General features: G+C 30.6%; 1 protein-coding gene across 1 annotated transcript; it reads left to right on the forward strand.

Annotated features, from left to right (window-relative positions):
- Nucleotides 1-3,678: 3,678 nt before the first annotated feature.
- On the forward strand, nt 3,679-23,828 carry LOC142544088 (DNA-directed RNA polymerase 3, chloroplastic-like; the record flags this gene model as incomplete). Its single annotated transcript, XM_075651171.1, is given in 18 exon segments — nt 3,679-4,443; nt 5,465-5,668; nt 5,757-5,890; nt 6,144-6,213; nt 6,533-6,591; nt 6,829-6,946; nt 7,757-7,870; nt 8,045-8,173; nt 8,824-9,240; nt 10,335-10,385; nt 10,864-10,934; nt 15,598-15,682; nt 15,785-15,937; nt 18,829-18,903; nt 21,202-21,291; nt 21,713-21,760; nt 21,854-21,968; nt 23,632-23,828. Coding segments are annotated over 18 exon segments (2,838 nt in total), but the record flags the coding sequence as incomplete, so codon positions are not given.
- Between the last annotated feature and the right edge of the window lie 1,949 nt (nt 23,829-25,777).

A 25,777-nucleotide genomic window follows, 5' to 3' on the forward strand; every position in this document is an offset into this window, starting at 1 on the left:
AAAATGTGGTACGATGTAGTGTGGGCGTCGTTAGTTTACAAGGCCCTTTGACATTGAGTGGTTTACATGTCATTAGACCTAACTATTGTGTTGATTAATGGATGATGAGTTGTTGAAATTAATAAGATAATCTTGATTATTTTCACGCTTAAGATATATATAATTAATAAGATAATCTTGATTATTGTCACGCTTAAGATATATATATATATATATGGATTTGATGATTGTGGCTAAAACTCCCCCTTTTGGGTTGGTATATATGTCGGGCCCGAGTTAACAAAAGTAGCTTCATTTTGCCAAACATAATTACTGCATGCTTGTATTGTCTAGGTTCAGAAAATGTAAGTGACCCACTCATAAATATGAATATTTTTAGAGTTTTTAATTAATTAATTATGTTTGGCAAAATGAAGCTACTTTTGTCAAAAAGAAATATAAAATTTTTATTCCATTAAATTTTATAATCAAAAAATCGGATTTTTATCTAAATCAAAGATATAATTATTTTACCAAGCATATAGAATTTATTGTCGATAATTTAAACACATTTATTTAAATATTTTTAAGGAAACATTATAATATCCGATTATTTATATATTTTCAAACAAAATATAATAGTGTATATGTACTCGCCTCATGAATTTTGTCTTTTAACATTAAATTCAAATTCCGTATAAGACTTTTAATCAAGTTTAATTTATCTCATTACCTAATAAAATTAGGAGAAAAAAAATTGAATTTGACATGGTGGATTATGGTTATAATAGTTTATCGGTCGAATATTATTTTTGGAGAAAATTTTATTTTATAAAAAAATCGATATAAATTTTTTTGTGGGTTTTTATTAATTTTCATCCTTTTTATTTTCAACATATAATGGGTCTATATACGTCTTACATGTTTTTATTTTTATTTTTATTTTTATTTTTATTCCATACGTCGATTTTTTGTTTTCTTTTTCTTGACCTAATAGTGTGAATATATATCCAAAAAGTTGTTTGCACTTATTATGTGTTTTGTGACCTATATAGAAAGTTGAAATTGACCTTTTGTAAAAGCCAACTTGTTGCCTAGCACATTATCTTGGAACTGCCCACTTTGATATCAATCATAATAAACAATTATCCATTTGTGGACGTAATTACAACATTTTTTTTTTTTTTTTGGCTCAAGAGATAATTGCATTTTTAACTTGGGAAAAAATGTTTAAATTTTTTTAGTTTTAATCCGTCGTCTTTATATTTTTGCAATGTTAGACATTTTTTCAACATGTCGTTGGAATTAGTATTTTCGATAAAAAAATACATAATTAAAATTTAATTTTGACAATATGGAAGACCAGAATTACGAAGAAGACAAACATATCAAACGAAACTGTATTTTTTCCTAAAACGTAATGTGTCTGTTTTTAAGTTTCAAGGATAAAAAAACATATAAATTCATAGGCCATGCGATTTTATTTTTTTAACAGATTGTTCATTTCGAAATTAGATAAAATTTTATTGCAATTATTTTTCTCAACCAATAAAAATATTGTTTGTGGAGTCTCACCAACTCATGCATATACATGGCAGTACAGTTTGACTCGCAAGGTACTATAAAGTCCTTTCATTTAATTTCACCACTTGACATTTTCGTTAGCTGAGAAATAAATAATTAAATAAAATAATACAGGCGGCTATATTTTTAATAAAAGTATATCTAGGGAAATATATTTGCGGCGAACCTGCGCAGTTGCATCCTATTTTTCAGACAGATTTTTCGGACGAAGATTCTTTGCATGAGTTCTGTTTGAACCGAACGATTTATTTCATATATAACTTTTAAACATACATTTTAAATTTAAAATGGATTTTGAATAATAAATTATAAATGATTAATTCAATTCTAATGTTCCATGTGAGGAAATGGGGTTCAAAACTTATTTTCAACAATAATTAGTTTGAGAAAATTAAAATATAAGGAAACACATAATTAGTTGGACTCGATATTTTGGAAGTCACTACCAAAAAAATTAGCGACAACATAATCGGTTTTTAATTGGTCGTTAATTAAATTATACTAATTATTTTTATAAACCAATGATATGTTAGGTTATTATTATTTTTTGTGTAACCCGTCGACTAATTTTGAGAGATCACGATCTCTCCCTTTAGTCTACTTCTCGCGTAAATCTTAATGCCGTTGGAGTTTGTACGCTCTTCATCCAATAGTAGATATTTCATGCTTATATCTGTCATGGCTCTTTTAACTTTCAGAATTGATTATGTCTTTCAAGTATGTTTGTTTTCCAGAATAAATTATGTCTTTCAAATATAAATTGTCTTCCAGACGTTGGGTGTTCAAGTTTGTTTCTACCATATTATACTTTAAAGCTGGATGATTTTCCATGATTCTGGATATTTATTGAAAAATTTTGGAATAGAAAAGGAAACGACGAGATAGTCTCTTAAGTAATGCTATAAGCAAGGACGGACCTATGCTTGGCCCGTCCTAGGCTGTAGCCCAGCCCAATTTTTTTTTACCAAGGAGTTATAGAGATTCGAGTCAATTTTAATTTTTTTTTAAATATATATAGAGATTTAACCACAGTCTAATTTTTTTAAAAGATATCACGGTGCAAATAACTCATAAAAGTTAATATCTAGAATATCTATTTAACTTTCACAGTGAATAAATATAGATTTTCGATATTTCAAAAGGGGTTTGATGCAAATAACTCATAAAAATGATAAATTTATTTTAAATTTTTTTTTATTTAATAGAATTTAATTTTGAAAGTTCATTTAAAATAGTTTTAAATGTAAATTTTGAATTTAAGTGAAACTTGTCTTATATTACACGGGTTACATATTAATTTAAATAATATATAAATTTTGAAAAATGATATTGATTAAACTATTTTTTGAAAATTCTCTCTCCTATTTCGAATACGCTAGAAACAATAGGTTATTTTTAAAAAAAATACGAAGGTCATTTTGTTAACTATTTTCATATTAATATCTCATATTTAATATATATATATATATATATATATATTAACTTATTATATTAAGTTCTAGCACACCTTAATTTTAATTTCTGGCTCCGTCCCTGGCTATAAGTTTCCGAAAACCAAATTTGGCTAAGTCGGAAGATGTCACAATAAGTAGATCAAAGCTAGGTAATGTTAATAACAGTGTATAGGAAAACAAACAAGAGAGCAAATTAGCTTGGACATATATTTAAAATCAGCCAATTCCCAATACGGTACATCTGTTGGATAATGAGTCGATGATTAATTTATTAAAGGTTTCATAAACTAAAGAATAAGGTATGCAACATCAGGATTTTGTTAGTAATAACAAGTTTTATTATAAAACTCAAAGACAACCGATTACTCCATCTCCATCTGATATGGATATGTAAAGTTTAAAACGAGATCTCGAGTTTAACATTCAATTACGATGAACTTCTTCTGGATTCATATATTTCGCCATAAGAAGAAGTTGATACTCTATTAATTCATTATTGATGGCTTACAACACTACTGGAACAATATCTGCTATTTTAAAATATGCATTATTCAGTATAATAAAAACTTTCACATGATTATTCTTTTAAAAAAATTTCACATTATTCAAATCAAATTATTTATAAAGATCATAAATTTGTCTGCTTGTGTTGAATATTGTAAAATCTTCTTCTTCTTCTTCGTGGAAACCCCACAAAAAACCCAATTTACTTTCCATCTCAACCCCCGAAGTTCCCAATTTTTCTCAAAGCCCCCAGTTTCAGTCAAAATCCTTCCCTAGAACTCTTAAACTCCCTTCCCTCCACAACCCTTCACCTGTTCTTTCTCCCCCTTTATTTGATTCTGCCGATGAAAATTTCCCGGAGAAGATTGAAAAGTTGTCGAATTTACAAGTAATCCCTGATGGGTTTCCCAAAAATTTACCCGGGGAAGAAACTAAGGGAATTTTTATACAGGACCCACCTTGGATATCCTCTATTTTTATGAAAAGTTTGTTCTTTAGGAGCAAGAGTAGAAATGGGGTCAAAATAGAATTTCAAGAAATGGAGAGGCGCAGCTATTATTTGTTGAGGAGGAGACAGATAAAGGCAGAGACCGAGGTGTGGGAGAATAAGGTGGAGGAGTATAGAGAATTGGAGAGGGAAATGTGTGAGAAAAAACTAGCTCCTAATTTGCCTTATTTTAAGAAACTGATGTTGGGATGGTTTGAGCCTTTGAGGGAAGCTATCGTGAAGGAACAGAAGACCCGGAGGACTAAGAAATATAGGGCGGCTTTTGCGCCTTTTGTGGATGCCCTGCCAGCTGAAAAAATGGCTGTCATTGTGATGCATAAGATTATGGCGCTGATGATGATGGGTGGAAAGGAGGATAGACATGTGCGTGTCGTGGAGGCAGCAGTTCAAATTGGGGTGGCAATTGAGCAAGAGGTCAGAATGATTGTCTTGTGATTTGAGGCATTAAGTCTTTTTTTGCCCCTAATAGTTTCGCCGATTACGAATCATATTCGAATCTTTCTTTTTACTCCCACTCCAGATATCCATTTTCGTTGGTTTGGTGATCGGTATCTATGCCAATAGTTGATGACTTGATGAGAATCGAAATGTAGCAGCTCACGAGTCTGCTTTGTTAGTTGGGCTGTAAAAGAATATTTTGAAGATGTTGAATTAAATGAGAATAACACATGATATTCAATACCACAAACAAGATAGCGACAATAGCTAATAAATATAAAACAAGATGAACAAGTCACTGAGGTTCACCTGGAGGCGCTCTCTCATGACTTATGAGTGAGTAAGCATGTTAATCATCGGCATATGTTCTTGCTTGCGATGATATGGATAAAGGGTGATTTTTCATCTTTATTCTTTAATCTAAATATTTGATAATTGATCTGCCAGTTCAACTTATGTTTTAACTTTTGAATGATTCAAATATACGTTGTTGATGGAGTGAGCTGTGCATTATCTGTAACACCAACTAAATGTTTTTAATTTTGTTCAGAATGAGATGAGCTTGTTTTATGAGGCAAAATGCTAATGGTTGGCATGTCTGTTTGCATATAATGCAGAGTTTCTATAGGTTCAGATATTGTTTGAGGAAGCTGCTTAAAGACTAGTTTTGGGATGATTTTATGCTTGTCATGATAAATGTGATCTGATTCGACTATATTGACGAATATTTGCTGCTTCGAACTTGTGATTGAGCAATTTAGGTCCCTGGTATGATGACGAAAGCACATTATATGTTTGCGAGTATCTATTTGCGCAGTATTATCTCATTAGACTTCGAGGCCGTCCATTTACCCTAATCCCGTACCTAAGAACAACACACCACTGTTAGCATTGTCTCACTTCCCGCTTTTGCCAAATTGGAATCCGTTTTCTTACTGGAAATTTTTTTGGATGAAGATTAGTAATTAATTGTCTTTATAATCGATTTTTTTTCCAGATAAGAATTCATAATTTCTTGGAGAAAACAAAAAAGTTTCAGGGAGGAGCTAAGGTAGGGGAAAGTGAAGGAGGTTCAAGTAAGGAAGGAGCGTTGTTAAGAAAACGAGTTAGGAGTCTAATTAGAAAGAACAGAGTGATTGAGGTCCAAAAGCTGGTGAGAGATGAGGAATTTAAGTCATGGGGTCGTGATACACAGGCTAAGGTTTGGAGCTTTCATAATAATCACCGAACTGAGTACTTACATTTATGTATTTACCTTCTTGTTTCTCAGCCATTTAGATCTCATGCAGTTGGGCTGTTGTCTGATACAATTGTTAATACAAACTGCTTATGTGCAACCTCCAGTCACTCAATCAGCTGACTGTCCCCCTGATGTCCGCCCTGCGTTTAGACACCTCTTCAAGATTGCAACCAAAGAATCTGGGTGAGTGATATTCTATTTAATAGGATTTTTACCATCATAGGACATTGGCATCAAGCATGTGTAATACGGCTAATAGCATTGAGTCATTGACTGCTGTGTATTGCAAAATCATCTCAGCAACAAGTTGTAATCTGTTCTGGAACTTCTGATCGTCAAGTTCATGAATTATTGCGAGCTCGTACGCTTGACAAATTTTGTGGTTAATTTGGTAGGCAACTTTGGTGTTCATAATTTTGCTCCTTGTATCTCTCAGGCAGAACATTGTGAGGAGGTATGGAGTGATTGAATGTGATCCTCTTGTCCTTGATGGGCTTGAGACCACTGTAAGTCAGTTCTACAGCTAATTTGTGATTAGATCAATGGCTCATATCTTTATTTTTCTCATTCACTCTTTGGAGATATGTTGAAAAAGTGCAGTTGTTGATCTTTATGAAGTTATTTTGACACTGGGCCCTGATGCAATTCTTGAACATATAAGTGAGAGTCACTTGTCAAGTAGTGTCTTTCATGTGAAAGTGCAGTACCCTTTCATCTTTGAAAGTTTTACAAAATCTGTCTTTAGATTTTGTTTTTAATCTTCTTCAAGCATCATAATTAGCCTTCATCATTTTCTTGAAATCTCTAATTTTATGCCCTTTCCAGGTTAAACATATGATCATTCCTTATGTGCCAATGTTGGTGCCACCAAAAAAATGGAAGGGGTAGACTTCTATTTCTCAATTGACAGTTCTATTTGAAAACTTTAATCTCCAGGCTATAAATTTTGTGTATCAATGGAGTTCAATAAAATAAGATGCCAGCACTTGAAAAGAACTTTCGTGGACTTATAACACCTAGCTCTTATTACGTACATATTAGAGTGACCTAACCAAGGATCATGATGGCTGCTCTCAGTTGACGTCCTTACATTGTGTTATCGATTGGTCTCATCCTTTCAGGCATGACAAAGGTGGGTACCTGTTCTTACCTTCATATATGATGCGAACCCATGGGTCACGACAGCAACAGGATGCTGTGAGAGCTGCTCCCGCAAAATAGCTGCATAAAGTATATGAGGTGGGCGGTGTACCCTTGTTCTTTACTTTGTGTTGGCATGCTATGCTCTCAGTTATATGAGGTGGGCGGTGTACCCTTGTGTTGGCATGCTATGCTCTCAGTTAGGCAATAGAGTCAAGTGTGAAATGTTTTTTTATAGCCTTTTGTTGATCAAGGCTAAGATACAGGCATCTCACTATGTTCCATAGTTCAAATGCGAATTTCCCTTCAAAATAAATACTAACTTACATGTCAGGGACTCAATCCATGGGGCCTAGCCCAACTTAAACAAGAATCGAGCAGCAAAAATCAAGGATGTGATATATCAAACGTTTACTCATGGGAAATCTAGAAAATAAGGAATTTGATTGATTGAATTTTATTTACTTTCCTTAAGTGTTGGAATCTTGAGCCTAGATGGGCAGATTTCTTGGATGCCAATTTAATGCTTATCTTGTATTTAAATAGCTGCTGATGAAAGAAATAAAAACTTTCAGTCTTTTCTCAAAAAACATAGTTAATATTGAGATTGCGAGGGTTTCTCAAACGAGCCTCGAACATCCAAAAAAATAGGTAGAGAAGGTAGAAAAAGTCACAAACAAATCTCAGAGTTAAACGATCAACCCCTTCACCGATCCATAACCCGATCCTTTACCCGTGCTCGTAACATTACGTTTTACAAATGAAACATACTTATATTGTTGTCTCTTTGATTGTAGGAGTTATTTTAACCTCTTCCTTGTACCATGATACTTGTTGCTTGGATGCTCTCTATTTCTCTTTAGATGTGTTTGAATGAGGTAGTATGTTAAGTTCTGATTGAATTTGCAGGCCCTTGATACTTTAGGAAACACTAAGTGGAGAGTTAACAAACATATATTAAGTGTGGTGGAAAGTATTTGGGCCAGTGGAGGAAACATTGCTCGTTTGGTAAACTTGAAAGACGTAAGTGTACCTATCTTAATATTCATTTGTCTTCACTCTCGTGGAATCACAGTGATGCCACTATTCTCAGAAATTGTGTGATATGTGAAGCTGTTGAGCCATTACTCCTGGATCTGTACAGAATAAAGTTTCTATATCTTTTGTGGTGATAGAAGATACTTTTTCATGGTGTAGGTTCCCATTCCTGAGTTGCTCTCTGATGATAAGCTAGAAGTTAAGAAATGGGAATGGAGTGTGCGAAAGGCAAAGAAAATCAATCAAGAGAGGCATTCTCAAAGATGTGATACCGAACTCAAGCTTTCAGTATGATTTTAACCATTTGGAACTGTTTAATATGCAAAAGTAGAAAAGTGTTCAAGTTGCATCATATTTGTTTCCTAGGCCATCTGTAACATTTAGTGCCGGGTGCCTGGGATGCGTTTTCAAGTAGATAAATTTTTTACCTGGGGATATAAATAAGCTGGGTAGTCATTTTTCAGTTTTGTATAACTGAAGCAATTATTCCTTCCAAAGGTGCCAACTTCAATCCTGTAATTATTAGCTTCCTCTTTGTTGATGTTAGGTTTATAAGTTCATTTTTTGTTTCAAAATTTATAAACTACCCAGTCTAACATGTCGCCTCTATTATCTCATGAATGATAACCTGATGTCAATAGTTAATTTGAATAAATCCTTGATGCTCTTGTTCAATTAAATACCGGTAAGGTTAGTCGTTCAAAATGGCCAGCTTGGACAGTTTAATCTGTTGGGGATTTATTTATGCAGCTTTGAGATAATTTTAATTGCAAGTATAATCACGAATGTCAATAGTAGTGTGCTTACTTTTTCCACAAAGCCGATTGACCGAGTTGCTTTGTGGACTGGGTTTACACGAGATGATATTGTTCAAGTTGAGGGGGGGGGGGGGGGGAAGACTATAAAGATGGACACTAAACAGAAATTTTGTGAATCAGGTTGCTCGGAAGATGAAAGATGAGGAAGGTTTTTACTATCCCCACAATCTTGATTTTCGTGGCCGTGCATATCCCATGCATCCTCATTTGAATCATCTAAGTTCTGATCTTTGTAGAGGAATTCTTGAGTTTTCTGAAGGAAGGCCACTTGGGAAGTCTGGGTTACGTTGGTTGAAAATACATTTGGCAAACCTTTATGGAGGAGGCATTGAGAAATTCTCTTATGATGAACGTCTCTCGTTTGTGGATACCAATGTAGCGGAAATATTAGATTCTGCTAAGAACTTCCATAATGGAAATTGTTGGTGGTTGAAGGCTGAGGACCCTTTTCAGTGCCTAGCTGCGTGTATTAATCTTGCTGAGGCCCTAAATAGTTCATCACCACAGACTGTTATCTCACATCTGCCAATTCATCTGGTATGTACTTGTAACCTGCAGCTCCTTTTTGCTTTTATAAACTGCCATTGATGGGAAACTATTGAAAATAAAATAAAAAGGGGGTGGTGACTGTATGACTCAAAGGCTTGATGAAAAAAAATTATTATTATGGCAAAAATGTTTTGAAAGAAAATATTCAGTGTTGTAATCATGCAGCATGTGAAGAAATCAAAAAAATTCGTAGATTCTTGATTTTGCCAATTGTTATTCCAAGAGATTCAGTCAAGGGACATTTATCTTTCAAATTTACAGCATGGTTGCTTACTTGCGGTCTTATTTTTTATGGGCTGCTTCAATTTTTGTTTCATGTTGCTCATAACTTGAGCCATCTATATTTAAATTTTAGTTTAATGGTGTGATACCTCATCCCACATAAATAAAAAATGAAAGTTTAAAATGATTTATAATTGGTTAAAATGAACTCTTATAGCAACTTGAGTCAACCATTTTCGTAAAATGAAGATAAATAAGAAGTAGCAGTTGCTACTGGAGTCCATTTTGCAGTTGCGTTTGCATGGGCGTGACCTGGATAGTGACATGATATCAGAGACGGTCACCAGCAGGATCATTGAGAAATAATTGTTATGCGGGGAAAAGTATCACGTGTGTGGAAGCCACCTCGTGAACATATAGGGCAAATTGCTACGTACACGGGAGCCGCATCATGAACTCGTAGAAAATACCTCTAGATTCCAGACGCTGGTAGGTCGAAAGATCAAGCCGCGACGAAGACATTGCGTTAAGAAGAAGGGGGTGATTGTAACACCCCACCCCACGTGGATAAAAAAACAAGAGTTGAAAATGGTTCATAAGGAGTTAAAATGGATACAAAGTAATTGCTACAAAAGCTCATTGTGCAGTCGCGCTTGCTAGGGCCTAGGCCCAGGGCATGACAAATGGATTCTTTACCATCTCTTGTTTTTCATCCTTCCAAAATATTGTGTTCTCTTCTTCTTTATTCTCTATTTTTGTCCATCAACTCATGTTGTGATTTTTTTCTGAGCATTTGAATTTTACCGTGTCATTTGCTCTAGTGATCTTAATATTTGTTTTCGTTCGGTTTTTTGGCGTAGGATGGCTCGTGCAATGGCCTGCAGCACTATGCAGCTATGGGAAGAGACAGTGTAAGCCATTTTTCCATGTTTGTGTATCTTCTGTGGAGGACTTTGTGTGCCCAAATTATGTGTTCGTGATTTATAGCTATTGGGGATGAGACAGATAAACTCTTGTTTTTTCAATTAAAAGTTCTATTCTTGAAGTAGTTTAATGCCTGAAACTCGATGTTTTTTTCTATTCCAGCAGCCTACTTTCTTGAAGTATCTGTTTATGACTGAACTTTATGTTTCTGTACTACTCCAATATCCAGTGTGAATTATCTCTGTTTTCACTAACATTTGATGGATCTGTCTGCTAATAAAATTGCGACCGAGACTTATTGAGTTGCAGTTTTCCAGTTTCTTGCTTTATTATCTTTGGCCTCTATATAACCCTTTTGAATGCTCTTTATTGTATCTTTAAATATTACCGGCTCAGGCTTCTTGATTTCTCACTTGAAAGCTTTGAATGCACGTCCCTTTGCTGGCTCTCTTTTTTTTTTTCCAGTTTGAAGATTCTGTTGTCAACTTAGTTGCCAAAGACAAACCTTCTGATGTTTACTCAGAAATTGCCGAGAGGTTTGTTGATTTGATTGTTAACACATTAATTTTCATGCAAATTGAATACTGGAATGTTATCAATCAGAGTTGATGGAAGAGCCTCTTTAGCCACCTAAACCCATTGCTAAACCTGCCCATGCATACTTTATTCACATATTATTTCTGGCAAGTCATTTATCTTATTGATAAAATTACTTGATATAAATTAGGAGAAAATACATGAAAAGTCAAGAGAAGATAATATATTATGAAAAAAACTATTTCAAGGTAGGAGATGTAGATAGATATTTTATCAGAGAAACAAAAGAAAATTCAAAATAATTCTTAATCAGGAAAGTCCAAGCGTTTCTCGATTTACCAAATTTATAACTTGTGATAACAATGCTTAAACGTTAACGCAAATATTTTAAAACCATACAGTAGCTCAAGCGTCACGTTTCGATTGCTCTATCCAGCGGAGACAATTATTGTACCCCAACAATTGCACTCTTTGCAATGAATGAGAATCGAATTCGTGAGACTGACTATGATACCAATTGTAGGACCATACATTTGTCGCTTTATCAAAACTATAGCTGGTGGTAAGGGTGCAACTCAAATATTTTAAACGGTATTGTAGTCCAATCGTCATGGTTCGATCGATGTATCCAGCAAAGACAATTATCACATTCCAACAATCTCACTCCCAATAAGTACACTCCTTGCTATCTATGAGAATTGATCTCATGACTTTGTCTCTGATATATCAATTGTATGATCATTCACTTTCCGTTTTACCAAAAGTTATAACCGATGATAATAGTGCAACGTTAACTAAAATCTTTTAAAATCATAAAGCAACTCAAACGTCACGTTTCAATGGTTCTACCTAATATGAACAATTATTGCACCTAACAAATCCGATATGAATTTTATTTTACATTCTAGAAACTATTTCTCTAAATCAAATATATTCTCACTGATTAAATAATTTCATCGAACACAAAGTAATTTTAATTAATAATAATTATTTAAACACAAATATTAATTGTTGGGGTGACAATCCTATGCCCTCACCTATGCTCCATTAAGTTGCAATCATAATAATAATGCACGATAAATTGGTAAACATAATTTAGTTAACTCACTAAGTGAGTAATATTAAATAACAATTTTGTTACTTTGAAATGTGGGAAATAGTTTTTATGTATATAAATTCATCATATATAATGATAATATGTATAAAAGTGGAAAAATTATTTTTTATGTATCTAATTTCATCATATACAATGAGAAATTAATTAATAGGTTGAAAAAAACAAATAAGACAACAAATCAATATATAAATGATGATTTCAGAGCAGAATAATGCTAATACAATCATAATTTGTATTATGTTTAAAACGCAACTGAAAACTGGAAAAAAAATAATAATGGGAAATTTAATTTAAAAACATTATTACGTAAAATATTATAATAACACGTAATGAATCATAAGTGAAATGAAATTACTAAATTATTGAGCTACTATTTATTTAATTATTATTTAAATCAATTTATTGAAATTTATCAACATCTATCATTTTTTTATCATCTACATAAAAATATAAGAGCTTAATAAATTTTTTGATATAAAATAATAAAAATAATTTAAATACATAAAAAATTCTTAATGTACTAAAAAAATTATTTTATAATAATAATCTAATGTACTTGTAATAATCTAATAAAGTTGGAAATATATAATAGAGTTGAAGAGTTCACAAAATTTATTAGTTATATCTGAAATATTAAACATTTTATTAGAAATTTTCAACTTTTAGCTTTTTTACCATCTATCTATATAAAAATACAAGAGTTTCACAAATTTATAGATATTAATTAATAAAAATAATTTAATGAATATATAAAAATTATAAAATTCATAAAAAATAATATAACGTGTTTATAATAGTATGAAAAAACTGAAAAATAGAGTTGAAGAACACATAAATTTTATTAATTATATTTTAAAAAGTAAAACAATCATTAAATAAAAATATTATAGTTATTTGTGAAATAAAATTGGTGGACCATTAATGTGTATTATCAATGACACATTATGATTTAAATTTTCTATGCATATAATATTTCCAACAATGTTAAATAAAAACAATAAGCAAAAAAACACCTGCAAAATTTAAAAAATATATATAAGAAAAAATAGTGTCACAAAAACAAAATGACATATTTAAATAAAAAAAGTATAATGCTTTTTAGTTCATATTTAAAAATCAACTTGTTATAAAAGTGATGCATTTATATGTAAAATAAAAGATAAGATAAGATAGAAACATTAAATATTCATTAGCAACCATGAAAAATTAACTCATTTTAGCAATCAATTTTAGTAGCAAGAAAGAAAAACCATTGGTAAATTGATGAATTCAATATGCATTAATGTCCAAAGTCATTTAAGATGGATAATGAATTACAAAAGAACCCATCAAAAAATTATTGATTTAATTTGCTAACTTAAATGAATAAGGGTATATTAGAAAATTCACAATTAGAAGTCATATACTTATATGTACTAGGAATGATCACGTGCGATGCACGTAGATGACCAATAATGAAAAATAAAGATTTAGATAATTTTTAAAATCGTTTGAATAACGTCTTGTTTATAAGTATTTATTAATCTAAATATATCAAAACACAATAAATAAAAATACATTATGACGATAAATCAAATATATTCATTTATTTATATAACATTTTTCAATTCGTGTGATTATAACATAATGATAACTCTATCAAATTAACAAAGATATTTTTCATCCAAATATTATTAGAATAATGAATATTACTAAAACCAAAATCACAATATTTTTAAATAAAGTGCATATAGCGATTGTTAAATAAAATTCTCTTAACTAAGTAAATTATCATAATGATGTTATAAAACCCCTAAACTTGTTATTAAGTTAAATATCAATTTTTTTTGCTAACTTTTAACTCCTTGCGAATTTTGTTTAACTTTCTCCTTTTTAAAATATATATTATACATATTTAATTTATATCATAATAAATCATTTGAAAATTAATATTGATGATTAATAATTTCATGTTAAATAAAATTTTAAAATAATATCAATCAAATAAATATGTGTAGTAAAACACATATACGTAAATTCAGTTTAAAAATATCATAAATAAAAAATTTAATTTCTAACAAATGATAATAAATTAGCATTATAATTCATATTTATTATAAGGATTATCTTAATAAAAAAATTATAAGGATTATCTCATAAATTTAATACAAAAGTATAAAGTAATTTTCATTTTTTTTAATTTCTCATTAATTTCTTTTTCTATGAATAAAGTTGAAATAACTCAAAATAATCAAATTATATTGCAAATAAAATATTAGAAAAATTTGCAAAAGAGCATATAGAATCTGCATGCTCTCAATATCCATTTTAATTGTAAAAACACCATAAGAAAAAGGACATTTTCTCGCATAGTTTTTATAACACTTGTAGAAAAGTGTAAGCTTGAGATATATATTGAGACATTAATTAATATCACAATTTATTAAATTAAAAATATAAAAAAATATCATATTAATGTATTTGTAATATTTTTCGTCAATTCAACTAAATAATGAAATAAAGTTATTCTCATTTTCCATCTCAACTCTTAAATCAGAAAATTAAAAATTCACCAAAATAAATAAATGAAACATTAATTAAGTAATGGTGTGTAAAAGTGTAACTAAGAAAATGCACAAATCAAACTCATATATTTATAGGTATATCGATGTGCTAACTTTTAATCCCTTGCGGATTTTGTTTAACTTTCTCTGTTTTTTTTAGAATACATATTATAGATAATTAATTTTATATCAGAATGGATCATTTGTTAATTAATATCGATGATTAATATTTCATGGTAAATATATTTTTTAAATAATATCAATCAAATAAAAATGTGTAGTAAAACACATATATAAATAAAATAATAAGTAATACAAAGTTAAAAAATATCATATTTAAAAAATTAATTTCTAATGAATGAAATAAATTATCACTATAATTCATATTTATTAAAAGAATTATCTTCGTTAAAAAATTATAAGGATTATCTAATAAATTTAATACAAAAGTAGAAAGTAATTTTCGCTCTTTTTAATTTATCATTAATTTATCTGTCTAATTGAAATAAATCAAACTAATCAAATTATACGAAAAATAAAATATAAGAAAAATTTGCAAAAGAACATATAGAATCTGCATGGTCTACCATAAAGAATGACATTTTCTGAAGTTTGATATGTGTATTAAGACATTAATTAAATATCAAAATTTATAAAATCAAAAATAAAATAAAGTATCATATTAACGTGTTTGTAATATTTGTCGTCAATTCAACTAAAATAATGAAATAAGTTATTTTTATTTTCAACATCAATCTTTAGACCAGAAAATTGAAAAGTCACATAAATAAATAAATGAAACATTAATGAGGTAATGGTGCAATTCAAACTCATATATCACCTAAATAAATAAATAAATAAAACATTAATGAAGTAATGGTGAGTGAAAGGGTAATCAAGTAAATTCACAATTCAAACTCACGTATTTATAGATAGTATAGATATATATGTTAGATTGTTGACATTTTATGTGCTATTCATATTTAGTTACTGACATTTCAGGGTTCATGATATCATGAAAAGAGATAGTCTTAAGGATCCTGAAACTGATCCAAATGCCTTGCTTGCCAAACTCTTGATTGGTCAGGTTCGTATTTATTTTATAGATTTACTGGTAATTGAACTTTGTTTGCCTTGTTTTGAGACATTATTTTCACATTCAAGGACCTGATTTTTTGAAAGCTTTTAGGTGGATAGGAAACTTATCAAACAGACAGTGATGACTTCGGTATATGGAGTCACCTATGTTGGTGCACGCGAGCAGATCAAAAGAAGGTTGGAGGAGAAGGGTGTCATCACTGATGACAGACTTCTCTTTAGTGCAGCTTGTTACGCTGCTAAAGTAAGTTTCATGCACAAGAAAGAGTTGTTCTACGTTCTCCTTTCCTCTTTCTGCAAGTTTTATTGTGCTAGTGTCTTGAATAAAGAAATTATCCGTGCTTGATTTCTCAGCTATCTGCCCAAGCGCAGTTTATTTCTTTCACAGTGAACGACATTTTTTCCCAGTATTATTCAATCAATGAAGTGGTTGTCTTATGGATAATGTCCATAATTTCTAAAATTGTCATGTCGCCTATGTCTTGGATTACTAGTTACAGGACATTTGACTTAAGTTAAATGCATACCAACGTTGCTTAGTTTCTAGTTTGATTTTTATACTCAACATGAAATCACCAAATGATACATTTTATTCTCGATTAGTTTGGTTCTTTGGATCAGTCACGCTCCTTGTTGAGTTATTGTGTGGGTATATAACTCCCTAATCTCATCATGCAAGTGGTTGGACATTTAGCATTGAACAAAAAAACTTATTATTGTCAAGGTAACCATAAGTTCTTGTCCACCTTTTATGCGCTCCTCAAATGTTTAGGAGTAAGCAGTAAGAGTGTGCATGCATCATGAGTATTTCTCAGTTACACCCTGTTACATATACTAGCAGAGTTCGTGGTAAAGGTTAACCATTTTTTATTATACTAGCATGATGCACGTGTGTTGCACGTAATATCAATTATATTATAAAAATTAAAAAAAATTGATTTTCTAAAAAAAAATTTAAATCATTTTGTTATTTATTTGGGTTTAATTTCTTATCATATTAGATGATTTATAAGAACTTATATAACTTAGTTTCAAAATTGTTCCCCAAATTAAAATTCAACAAGTTAATTCTATATTATATAATAAATTATAATGAACATAATATATAGAACAAAATGAACTGAATATTCAAACATCACGTATAAAGCATAATAACCTAAAAATCAACCAAATTATGGATTTTATCTATATATAAATCATAATCTACAAAAGCAAAGCATACTAAAGACAAATAATTTTCAATTTAAAATCATTGTGACTAACTCGTAAAAACAATATTAAAATAAATGAAATAGTAATATTGATAGTAAAATATAACTCATAATATTTAATTTAACCTCGTAAAGAATTTTTTTACTTTTTATTTTTATAATTCTATATCATGGATAATAAATTCTATATATCGATCTTTCGTAGACTAACATTGATGACTATTAATTTCTTGTCAAATAAGTTTTAAAATAATAAATAAATCAACATATGTAAAGAAATGCACATTCAAATAAGATTATATGATAAATATCAAATAAAATCATATAATAATTATTAAATATAGATTTTAAACTACTGGTATGATTTTCACCATTAAAATTTGAAATATAACAAAAGAAATAAACTTTCATAAAAAAATGTTATTTTTGTATCTATTGAATTAATTAGTTTAATTTAAAAATAATTAAATAAATATATTAAATTATATCATATATAAAAATTCTGATACTTTGACAAATGTTAATAAATTATCATTATAATTATATTTATTATAAGGATTATATCATATATTGTTTTACAGTAGAAAATAACTTAGTGTCTTTTTACTCATTAAATCTCTTTTCATGAATTACATATTCAAAGTTTTGATTGATGATTGATTTTACAAGCAATACATATAATTATTTAGTTAGACAATTTAATAAAATAATTATGCATATAACATATATATTCATTATAAATGATTTTTTTCATATTTTTTTGAAATCATACTATCTTTTAAAATCAAAATTAAACTCTTTACTTTAAATTCTTTGTTCAAAAATCCATAAAATATGTTAGTTATTCTACTATTACACATATAGTTATAAATTTTTCATATATCTTTTTGTGATACTATAATTTATTACTTAATTAGAAATTGCACTAAAAATATAATTACAAAATTACAATAAAATCATTGGAAAAAATGTAGAGAGAAAATTACAAGGATAAAATATTTAAATGTAGTATAAAGATGAGTTATTTGATAAAATTAATATAGGAGTTACATTATACTCTTGAATTGTGTATAAAAGGTTAATTTTGTCATTGCACAATTGGAAAACAATGTCATTTATCCACACTTTTATAGGTATATAGATTTTTTGAAATCATACTATCTTTTAAAATTAAAATTAAACTCTTTACTTTAAATTCTTTGTTCAAAAACCCATAAAATATGTTAGTTATTTTACTATTACACATATAGTTATAAATTTTTCATATATCTTTTTGTGATACTATAATTTATTACTTAATTAGAAATTGCACTAAAAATATAATTACAAAATTACAATAAAATCATTGGAAAAAATGTAGAGATAAAATTAAAAGGATAAAATATTTAAATGTAGTATAAAGATGAGTTATTTGATAAAATTAATATAGGAGTTACATTATATTCTTGAATTGTGTATAGAAGGTTAATTTTGTCATTGCACAATTGGAAAACAATGTCATTTATCCACACTTTTATAGGTATATAGATTTGTGTTTCAATATTTGGTATAATGCAACCTTCGAGTATTCAAATCTGTGTTCAAAATCAGGGATTTTATTGCCAAAGAAAAGTTGCTATGGTAAAAGAATTCTCCTAACTTCAAATATGGACAGTGAAAATGAGAATTCAGTAGACTTCAACATGTTTAATCTTAAAACCTAATGCTGAACTTAGTGATATTCATTCCACAATAGATTTTTTTACTATATACAACAACCAAGAACATTTGTGGTGTCTGCTTGCCTTTCTAGAGTGAAGTAACATGTGCATCCTCTTATAATAATTATCGATTTTTCTGAAAATAAATGTTTGTTTCTTTTTGCTGAATTGAAATTGTGATATCATTTGAAATGGCTTGTTAACACATGCATGATCTTTCACAGGTTACGCTGACTGCCCTTGGTGAGTTATTTCAAGCTGCACGTGCTATAATGGGTTGGCTAGGTGATTGTGCTAAGGTTTGTCCAAGATTGAAAACTGAGTTATATAATGTTGAAATTCTTTAACAATAGGAAGATAGTGAAAAGGGTAGGGGGAGAATACCACAAGCCGTTCGTAATTAACTTAGCTAAGCTGTTTTTGTATGGTAACCTAGGGTGTCAAATCCACTGGCTACTTTTATACATCTGTAGAGGTTTGTTTTAATCTACAGAAGTGAATATGAATAAATTTTGGAAAGCTAATGTGTTGAGAATTCAACAAAAACTAAAACTAAGCATCGGAATTTCACTTGATTAATTCATTTTTTAAACTATGATTTTAATTTCTAAGTACTACTTCATTATATGATTCATGTCTTAAATATACAATCAGAATATATTTTGTAACGCAGAATTATAAAAATTCTCTTATGTTTGTCTTTTTGTGGCATTTTCTTTCAATTAAGAATCCCCCCTCCCTCCAACCCACCACCACTGATTTGCCATTTACACGATTTGTGATTGCCAATATACCTTTTGGATAGATTCCAGTAACTAATAGTGCATGCAAAAAATCCACAAGAAGCAAATATAAGCACATAAGAAAACCATGACTGAAACTGTAACATATGAGGTATATAATGTGTTAAAATAAATTGTCCAACAATCCATTTTCACCATAAATGAAACCAAATGGTAGGCTTATTAGGCTCTTATTTTCATTTTCAACTCCAAAACCCATGTTCACTGATATTCATATTTACCAACAAAAAACTATAAAAATAAAACATTTGTCTTTAGAAACCAGTATCAAAATATGCATTACATTCTCCAAATATATTTTTTCGTAAAACACATCTCCTGGAAATGTTTACCTGAAAGTGTAGAAAGCAAGATAGCCATAATATATGGATTAATGAAATTGAAGATAGAAATAATTGTTCTAAAAAATAAAATGATTGTTAAAGATCTTATATGATAAATAAGGAAGATAATAATTGAACTTTATAATCAAGATCTTCAAATTGCAAAAGGTCTACCCTAGCATAGAGAAAAGTTGGAAAAAATGTTTTGTTGAGCCTTTTCCATTGGACCCGATGCAGGAACTATATTTTTTAATGTAAAACGCGGGGCTTGTTCTGCGTACGAGCCCACTTCTTCTACCCTCTATGGTTTTTTTTCCAGTTATGCTCAATCCCTTTATGCGTAAAAAAAATAATAAAAAAATTAACAATTAAAAAGTTACCGCAAAGAAATGCTACTTTTGAGTATCTTTTACTTTACACTCTGTCAATTAACTTTGTGACTTTAAATGTAGATTTTTATCTTCTCGTTTGGTCATGAGGGCTTATATCCAAGAATAGATGCTTAGAGGACTGGAAAAAGTTTGGAATACGATTACTTATCCCTTGGGAGAAAGCATATTGGGATAAATATTGTTAAAAATTATTCCTAAATGAATCTTAATAAATCTCGTGAAATTTATATTCTAATCTTGATGATGTCAAATCTAATGCAAAAAATGTCATCTTTATTTTCCCACTCAAGTTGAACATAGAAATGTAAATTGAAGCATTCAACTTTAAACAAAAGAAAAGTCTTGAAATTGTGATATAAAAAAGAAAAAGAAAAAGAAAAGAAAAAACTTGAAGTTATCCAATGGTGCATCCATCACTAAAGACATAAAACAAACAACCAGAGATTAGATTTTTTAGCCTCTGTTGAGCAGCAACAAAGATGTTCACACACGGAGATAGAGAGATAAGCCAGACATAATAAAATCACGCAAGGTTTAACTTACTAAAATGGCACCAAAAGTAGATAGCCAAAAGTATGGTACTGTTCTCGGGTGAACAATTGGGTGGTGTTATTATTTTTGTTACCGGTCACACGAACAGTTTTTCGAAATTCCTTTTTTTTCATAGCATGCAACATGAATACTAGGTGATAGTTTTGTTCTAACACAATTTTTAATGTTAAGTTGGGAATATACCATGGAGAGATGGCTATCCCATGGATGATTAATGTATTTTGGTTTGATTTACACCAGCAAGATTGATGTATAGAGGGCTAAAACTCTGATTGATCTCACTTATTTTATAATAAAATGAACACCTGCCTATATGTGAAAAGACCATGGATATAATATAACAGGAAATTATTCCTGTTATATCACAATACAATTTTGCGGGCGGCTTGTCATGGTCTCTTAATATCATCAAATGTAATTCCAGAATATTATCTGAACTTTTCCCCTTGATAAGGTGATGTATTTGTGAAGTAGGTTGTCGTTGTCTGCTGAATTTTATAAATTTTTTGTACAATGAAATTTGACAGATTATCTCCTCAGAAAATCAACCTGTTCGCTGGACAACGCCTCTTGGTCTTCCTGTAGTACAACCATACTTTAAAACTAAACGTCATGTTGTAAGTGTTGTACTCTCAAATAGATAGCTTGAATTTATTTTCCGTATATGTAGTTTGTGCAGCCCTAACTAGATGGAAATATGGCACGAAAGCATATTGTTCCAATGCCCATTAAAGAAACAGATTGTGAAAGATTATTGGTATCGATGCTCTGTTAAAGGAGTTTTGCGACCTTAAACAAGCTGACTGAATAATAGTCAGTGTTGGAACAGTTAAATTCTGCCATAGTCATTTTACTGGAATGCCTTTTTGCTGCTTATTATCCAAACTGGGGGCATTGCTACTGTATTAGAAGCAACATTGTTAGTTGCATGATTTAAAAATGCTTTAGCATTTCAAATATCACATTGACATGATTCAAATATGAATCGTGGCCTTGTTACCGTCTTACTGATTTACCACACGACTCATATCTGTGCAGATAAGAACTTCTCTTCAGGTTTTGGCTTTGCAACGTGAGGACAATTCAGTAAGTTGGACATTCTTCGGTTAGCTCTCTCATATTTTTGTGAAGGATTTGGCCTTGCAGTATTAATTGCTGGATTGCAATGTCGTACTCCAGGTTGACTTAAGAAAACAGAGAACTGCCTTCCCTCCCAATTTTGTGCACTCGCTGGATGGTTCACACATGATGATGACTGCCATAGCTTGTCAGGATGCTGGAATACGTTTTGCAGGTTTGTTTTGATAATTTTACCACATTTATTTATAGACCTGGTGAGACTGCTTTCATTTATGTCAACCGTTTTTTGAATATATTTCTGTTTTGCATTTTTTCTGGAGAACTAGCTTCCCGACTATATTAACTGGCTGATGTATGGGTTATCCGCTAACCTTTCTTAAATAAATTGGACGAAACAAACAAAACGACAATAGTTTTTGTGAATTGTAAAGATTTACCGTAGGATTTTGCCTGTCGATGTCAAAGCAGTTTATTGCACACGGTTCAGCCAAAATCTCTATTGGTTGCTGACCTGTAATATTGAGTAAAATTAATAAGTCCCTAACCATGAAGCATGTATTTTTATAAGCAATTCAACAACTCAGTGTCCAAGGAATGAGAGATCTGAGTCATTTTGATGGACGTGAACGCAAGAAAACATGGGCAGCCAAGAATTATGCGCACCGTGCTCGATAACAGCAAGGATTCCATCTTCTGAACAAGTCATGGCTGGTAGAATCCGAGATGATGACAGGTTACTGATCTTGGAAGAATGAGTATAATTGTCATACTGAACCTCCCATATGTCACTTTCTACAAGTGAATTGGCCGGTGCATCATGAAGACCGACTAATGATAAGATTGTGGACCCTTTTGGTGAACGAATATCCCATGCAAACAGAGTACCAGACGAACCTCCTGCCTTCAAATATAAACATAAAGTAAATCCAAAGGTAAGATAACTAAATGAAGACTGGGAAAATAACTTCAGAATAATCAATAAAGACACCCAGACGATAAAGCATATATTATTAAAAGCCGATGAAAATTTGCACGCGCTTATATTCATCCAAATGGCAAAACTCAGTCACCTCATGTAGAGGGCAACAGGATGTTAAGAGTGATAAATTTCCAGATTATATGTCATGACCATTCACCCACGGTTGTTTTAATTTTACCACATTTATTTATAGACCTGGTGAGACTGCTTTCATTTATGTCAACCGTTTTTTGAATATATTTCTGGTTTGCATTTTTTCTGGATATTAACTGGCTGATGTATGGGTTATCCGCTAACCTTTCTTGAGAAAGCAGTATTTTGCTTAGATTGACATGCTTAACATCTGATTGCAATTCAAAAGGCGGTAGTGCTTGGCTTATTGAATATATTGATATACTGGAATTTAAATATCAAACATTTGATGTGGTTTACAAGATTCTCAAAGATTCATAGATATCAAATTATTGGAAACAAATATGAAGTTGGTTACACTTTCTTGTAACTGAGAATTTATCGGTCTCCACGGAAAGTTCATGATAATGAATTCTCATATTGTATAGATGTAATACAGATGTTTTGTGTACTTATTTATTTTTACATGCTTGTGCTCCAAGTATGGTTGGAATGCGGGATCTAAATCCTATAAAATCAAATATTCCACCATCAACTAAAATATCGCGCAGTGTATGTGGAGGGGGAGAGAGATATTTGGGGTTCAGGATGCAAATAAGTTTACCATGTTTATATTTACCCCATAATCTTTTGGTGTTGATTGTGGTACATGTTTCTCATCTATTGACGGCCAAAACTTAGTTGTGATATTTCAGAACTTGCTTTCTAGGTTGAACGAATTGTATTAGGGGAAAATACATCAGCTATATTTTCTTTTGTATCACAGGTGTGCACGACTCCTTTTGGACTCATGCATGTGACGTTGACAGGATGAATCAAATACTAAGACAAAAATTTGTTGATCTTTACAACATGCCTATACTGGAAAATGTACGCAATCTTAACATGTCAAGTGTTGTTTTGTAGAATCACATGGTGTCAAACTCTGCTGCTTTTTCTGATATTCTCCCTGTGTCTGCATGTGTGTATGAAAGATCTTCTGCTGGGGAGTTGAATTTTTTTGCCCCCCCCCCCCCCCCCAAACACCTCCGGGATTCTAAACCACCTTCTAAGGATTATTGTTTTCGTATTAAGTTGTTAAATAAAGAGTACATTCAAAAAAGCGAGTTTGCTAAGTATAACAGATCAACACATGTGTTATAACAGATCAATGCATGTGAAAAATATGCATCGATGTCTTTATTATACAGTTTCCTACCTGAGTTTGTAGACCATATAAAGCAATACATGTTGTAACTAAGTTGTTTTTGTCGTAAGAAAGTTTGTAAGGCCTCTTTTGTAATCAGATTTATGACACATTGTATATTGTCATTTTATATGATTTACTTGCATTTTATCAAATGAACTGCACGAGCAGCTGCTTGAAAGCTTCCAGACATCCTATCCAACCCTGAATTTTCCTCCTCTGCCGGATAGAGGAGATTTTGACCTCGAAAAAGTTCTGGACTCTCCATACTTCTTCAACTGACGATACCTAATCTGCCTGTGTTCGAGCACTTACATGAACAATGCCACCTTGTTCAGTTTTCTATTGAGAGGGTGCACTTGAATGCTAGAGAGTTCAGCACATGCTGATTTCAATCTGAGAAGTGATGACAGTTTACTCTTCAGAAATCTGAGGCATTCCTGCATAGCATAGCTATTCTGGGATATCTGGAAATCGCTTCATTCATCAGCCATCGGAATTGGCTTGTCAGAATGCCTGCGTCTTACTAACCTAACCATTTACATGTAGAGCTTCAAGATTGTAGGAGTGAATTATATTCTTGAGGGCAATAACAAGGTATTATTCATTCCTTGGGTGTCAAACATGGGCGTTTCGTTGTCGCTTCAAACAATGTCACTTTCCTGCAAGCCTGGTCTGTTATGCGTAACCTGTTGGAGTTGGGAAGAAGAAGAGAAGAGAAAATCTAATTCGTTGACAGTGCTAACTTTTGCTCTTTGCTGTTGTAGCATTTGTATTTGTTTATATTGCCAAAAATACTATGTTGGTCAAAGAGGTTTTTATAGCCTTCTCTACTGTAAAGTAACCTTCAAACATGAGACATTTATACATGTTACGTGTATAAAACTTAAAATTGTATATCAAATCTTGGTCGGGCAAAGATTTAATCTGTTAATTTTATTTTATTTTTCAATTTTTTTTCATTATCACTACAATGATGTTAACATCTACGTTGGCATAGGTTGACCTCCAATTTTATGCTTAATTAATTTCTATATTGAAATTTTTTAAAATAATAAATTCATTTAAATGACTAGTTAAATTTGTTTAAACAATTACTTTGAGAAATTTCAATATTAAATGCTTTATCTAGTTTTATCTTTATATGAGTTAGTTATATTTTATATTTGAAATATATTTTATTTCAAATCAATTTGAATATATGTTCTAATATTTTTCATTAAAAAAATCGCAAACCGATTACAACGGCCTGAAATCACTTAAAATCGTAAAACTAATTATAAATGTAATATCGCGATTATTTTTTAAAAATATTAACCAATCAAATATGACAATTCGATTTAATTTTTTTTAAAAAAAACTGCAAAAACGCAAACCGAAATATTGTGACTTTCCTCCAACACAGTGCGGAAGATGGAGCTCGGTTGCAGAAGGAGATCAGACGAAGTGCGAGAGAGAATATCTATAAAATATGAAACAATATTCTTAATAAATTTAATTGTTTAATAGATAATAATAATTAAAAAAATAAGTTTGGTATTGTTTATGGGAAATATATATTACAATATTGTGTCGGAGATATTTTTAATAAATATGATATAAAATTGTGAGATAATATATATGATATTCCTCTCATCATAATTATATAATATTCCTTTCATCATAATTATATAGACACGTTTTTTGTTTGTCCAAAATATATAACATGTACTATATCTAGTAATAT

This window comes from Primulina tabacum, chromosome 5, assembly GCF_025594145.1.
Source record: "Primulina tabacum isolate GXHZ01 chromosome 5, ASM2559414v2, whole genome shotgun sequence".
Lineage (NCBI taxonomy): Eukaryota > Viridiplantae > Streptophyta > Magnoliopsida > Lamiales > Gesneriaceae > Primulina > Primulina tabacum.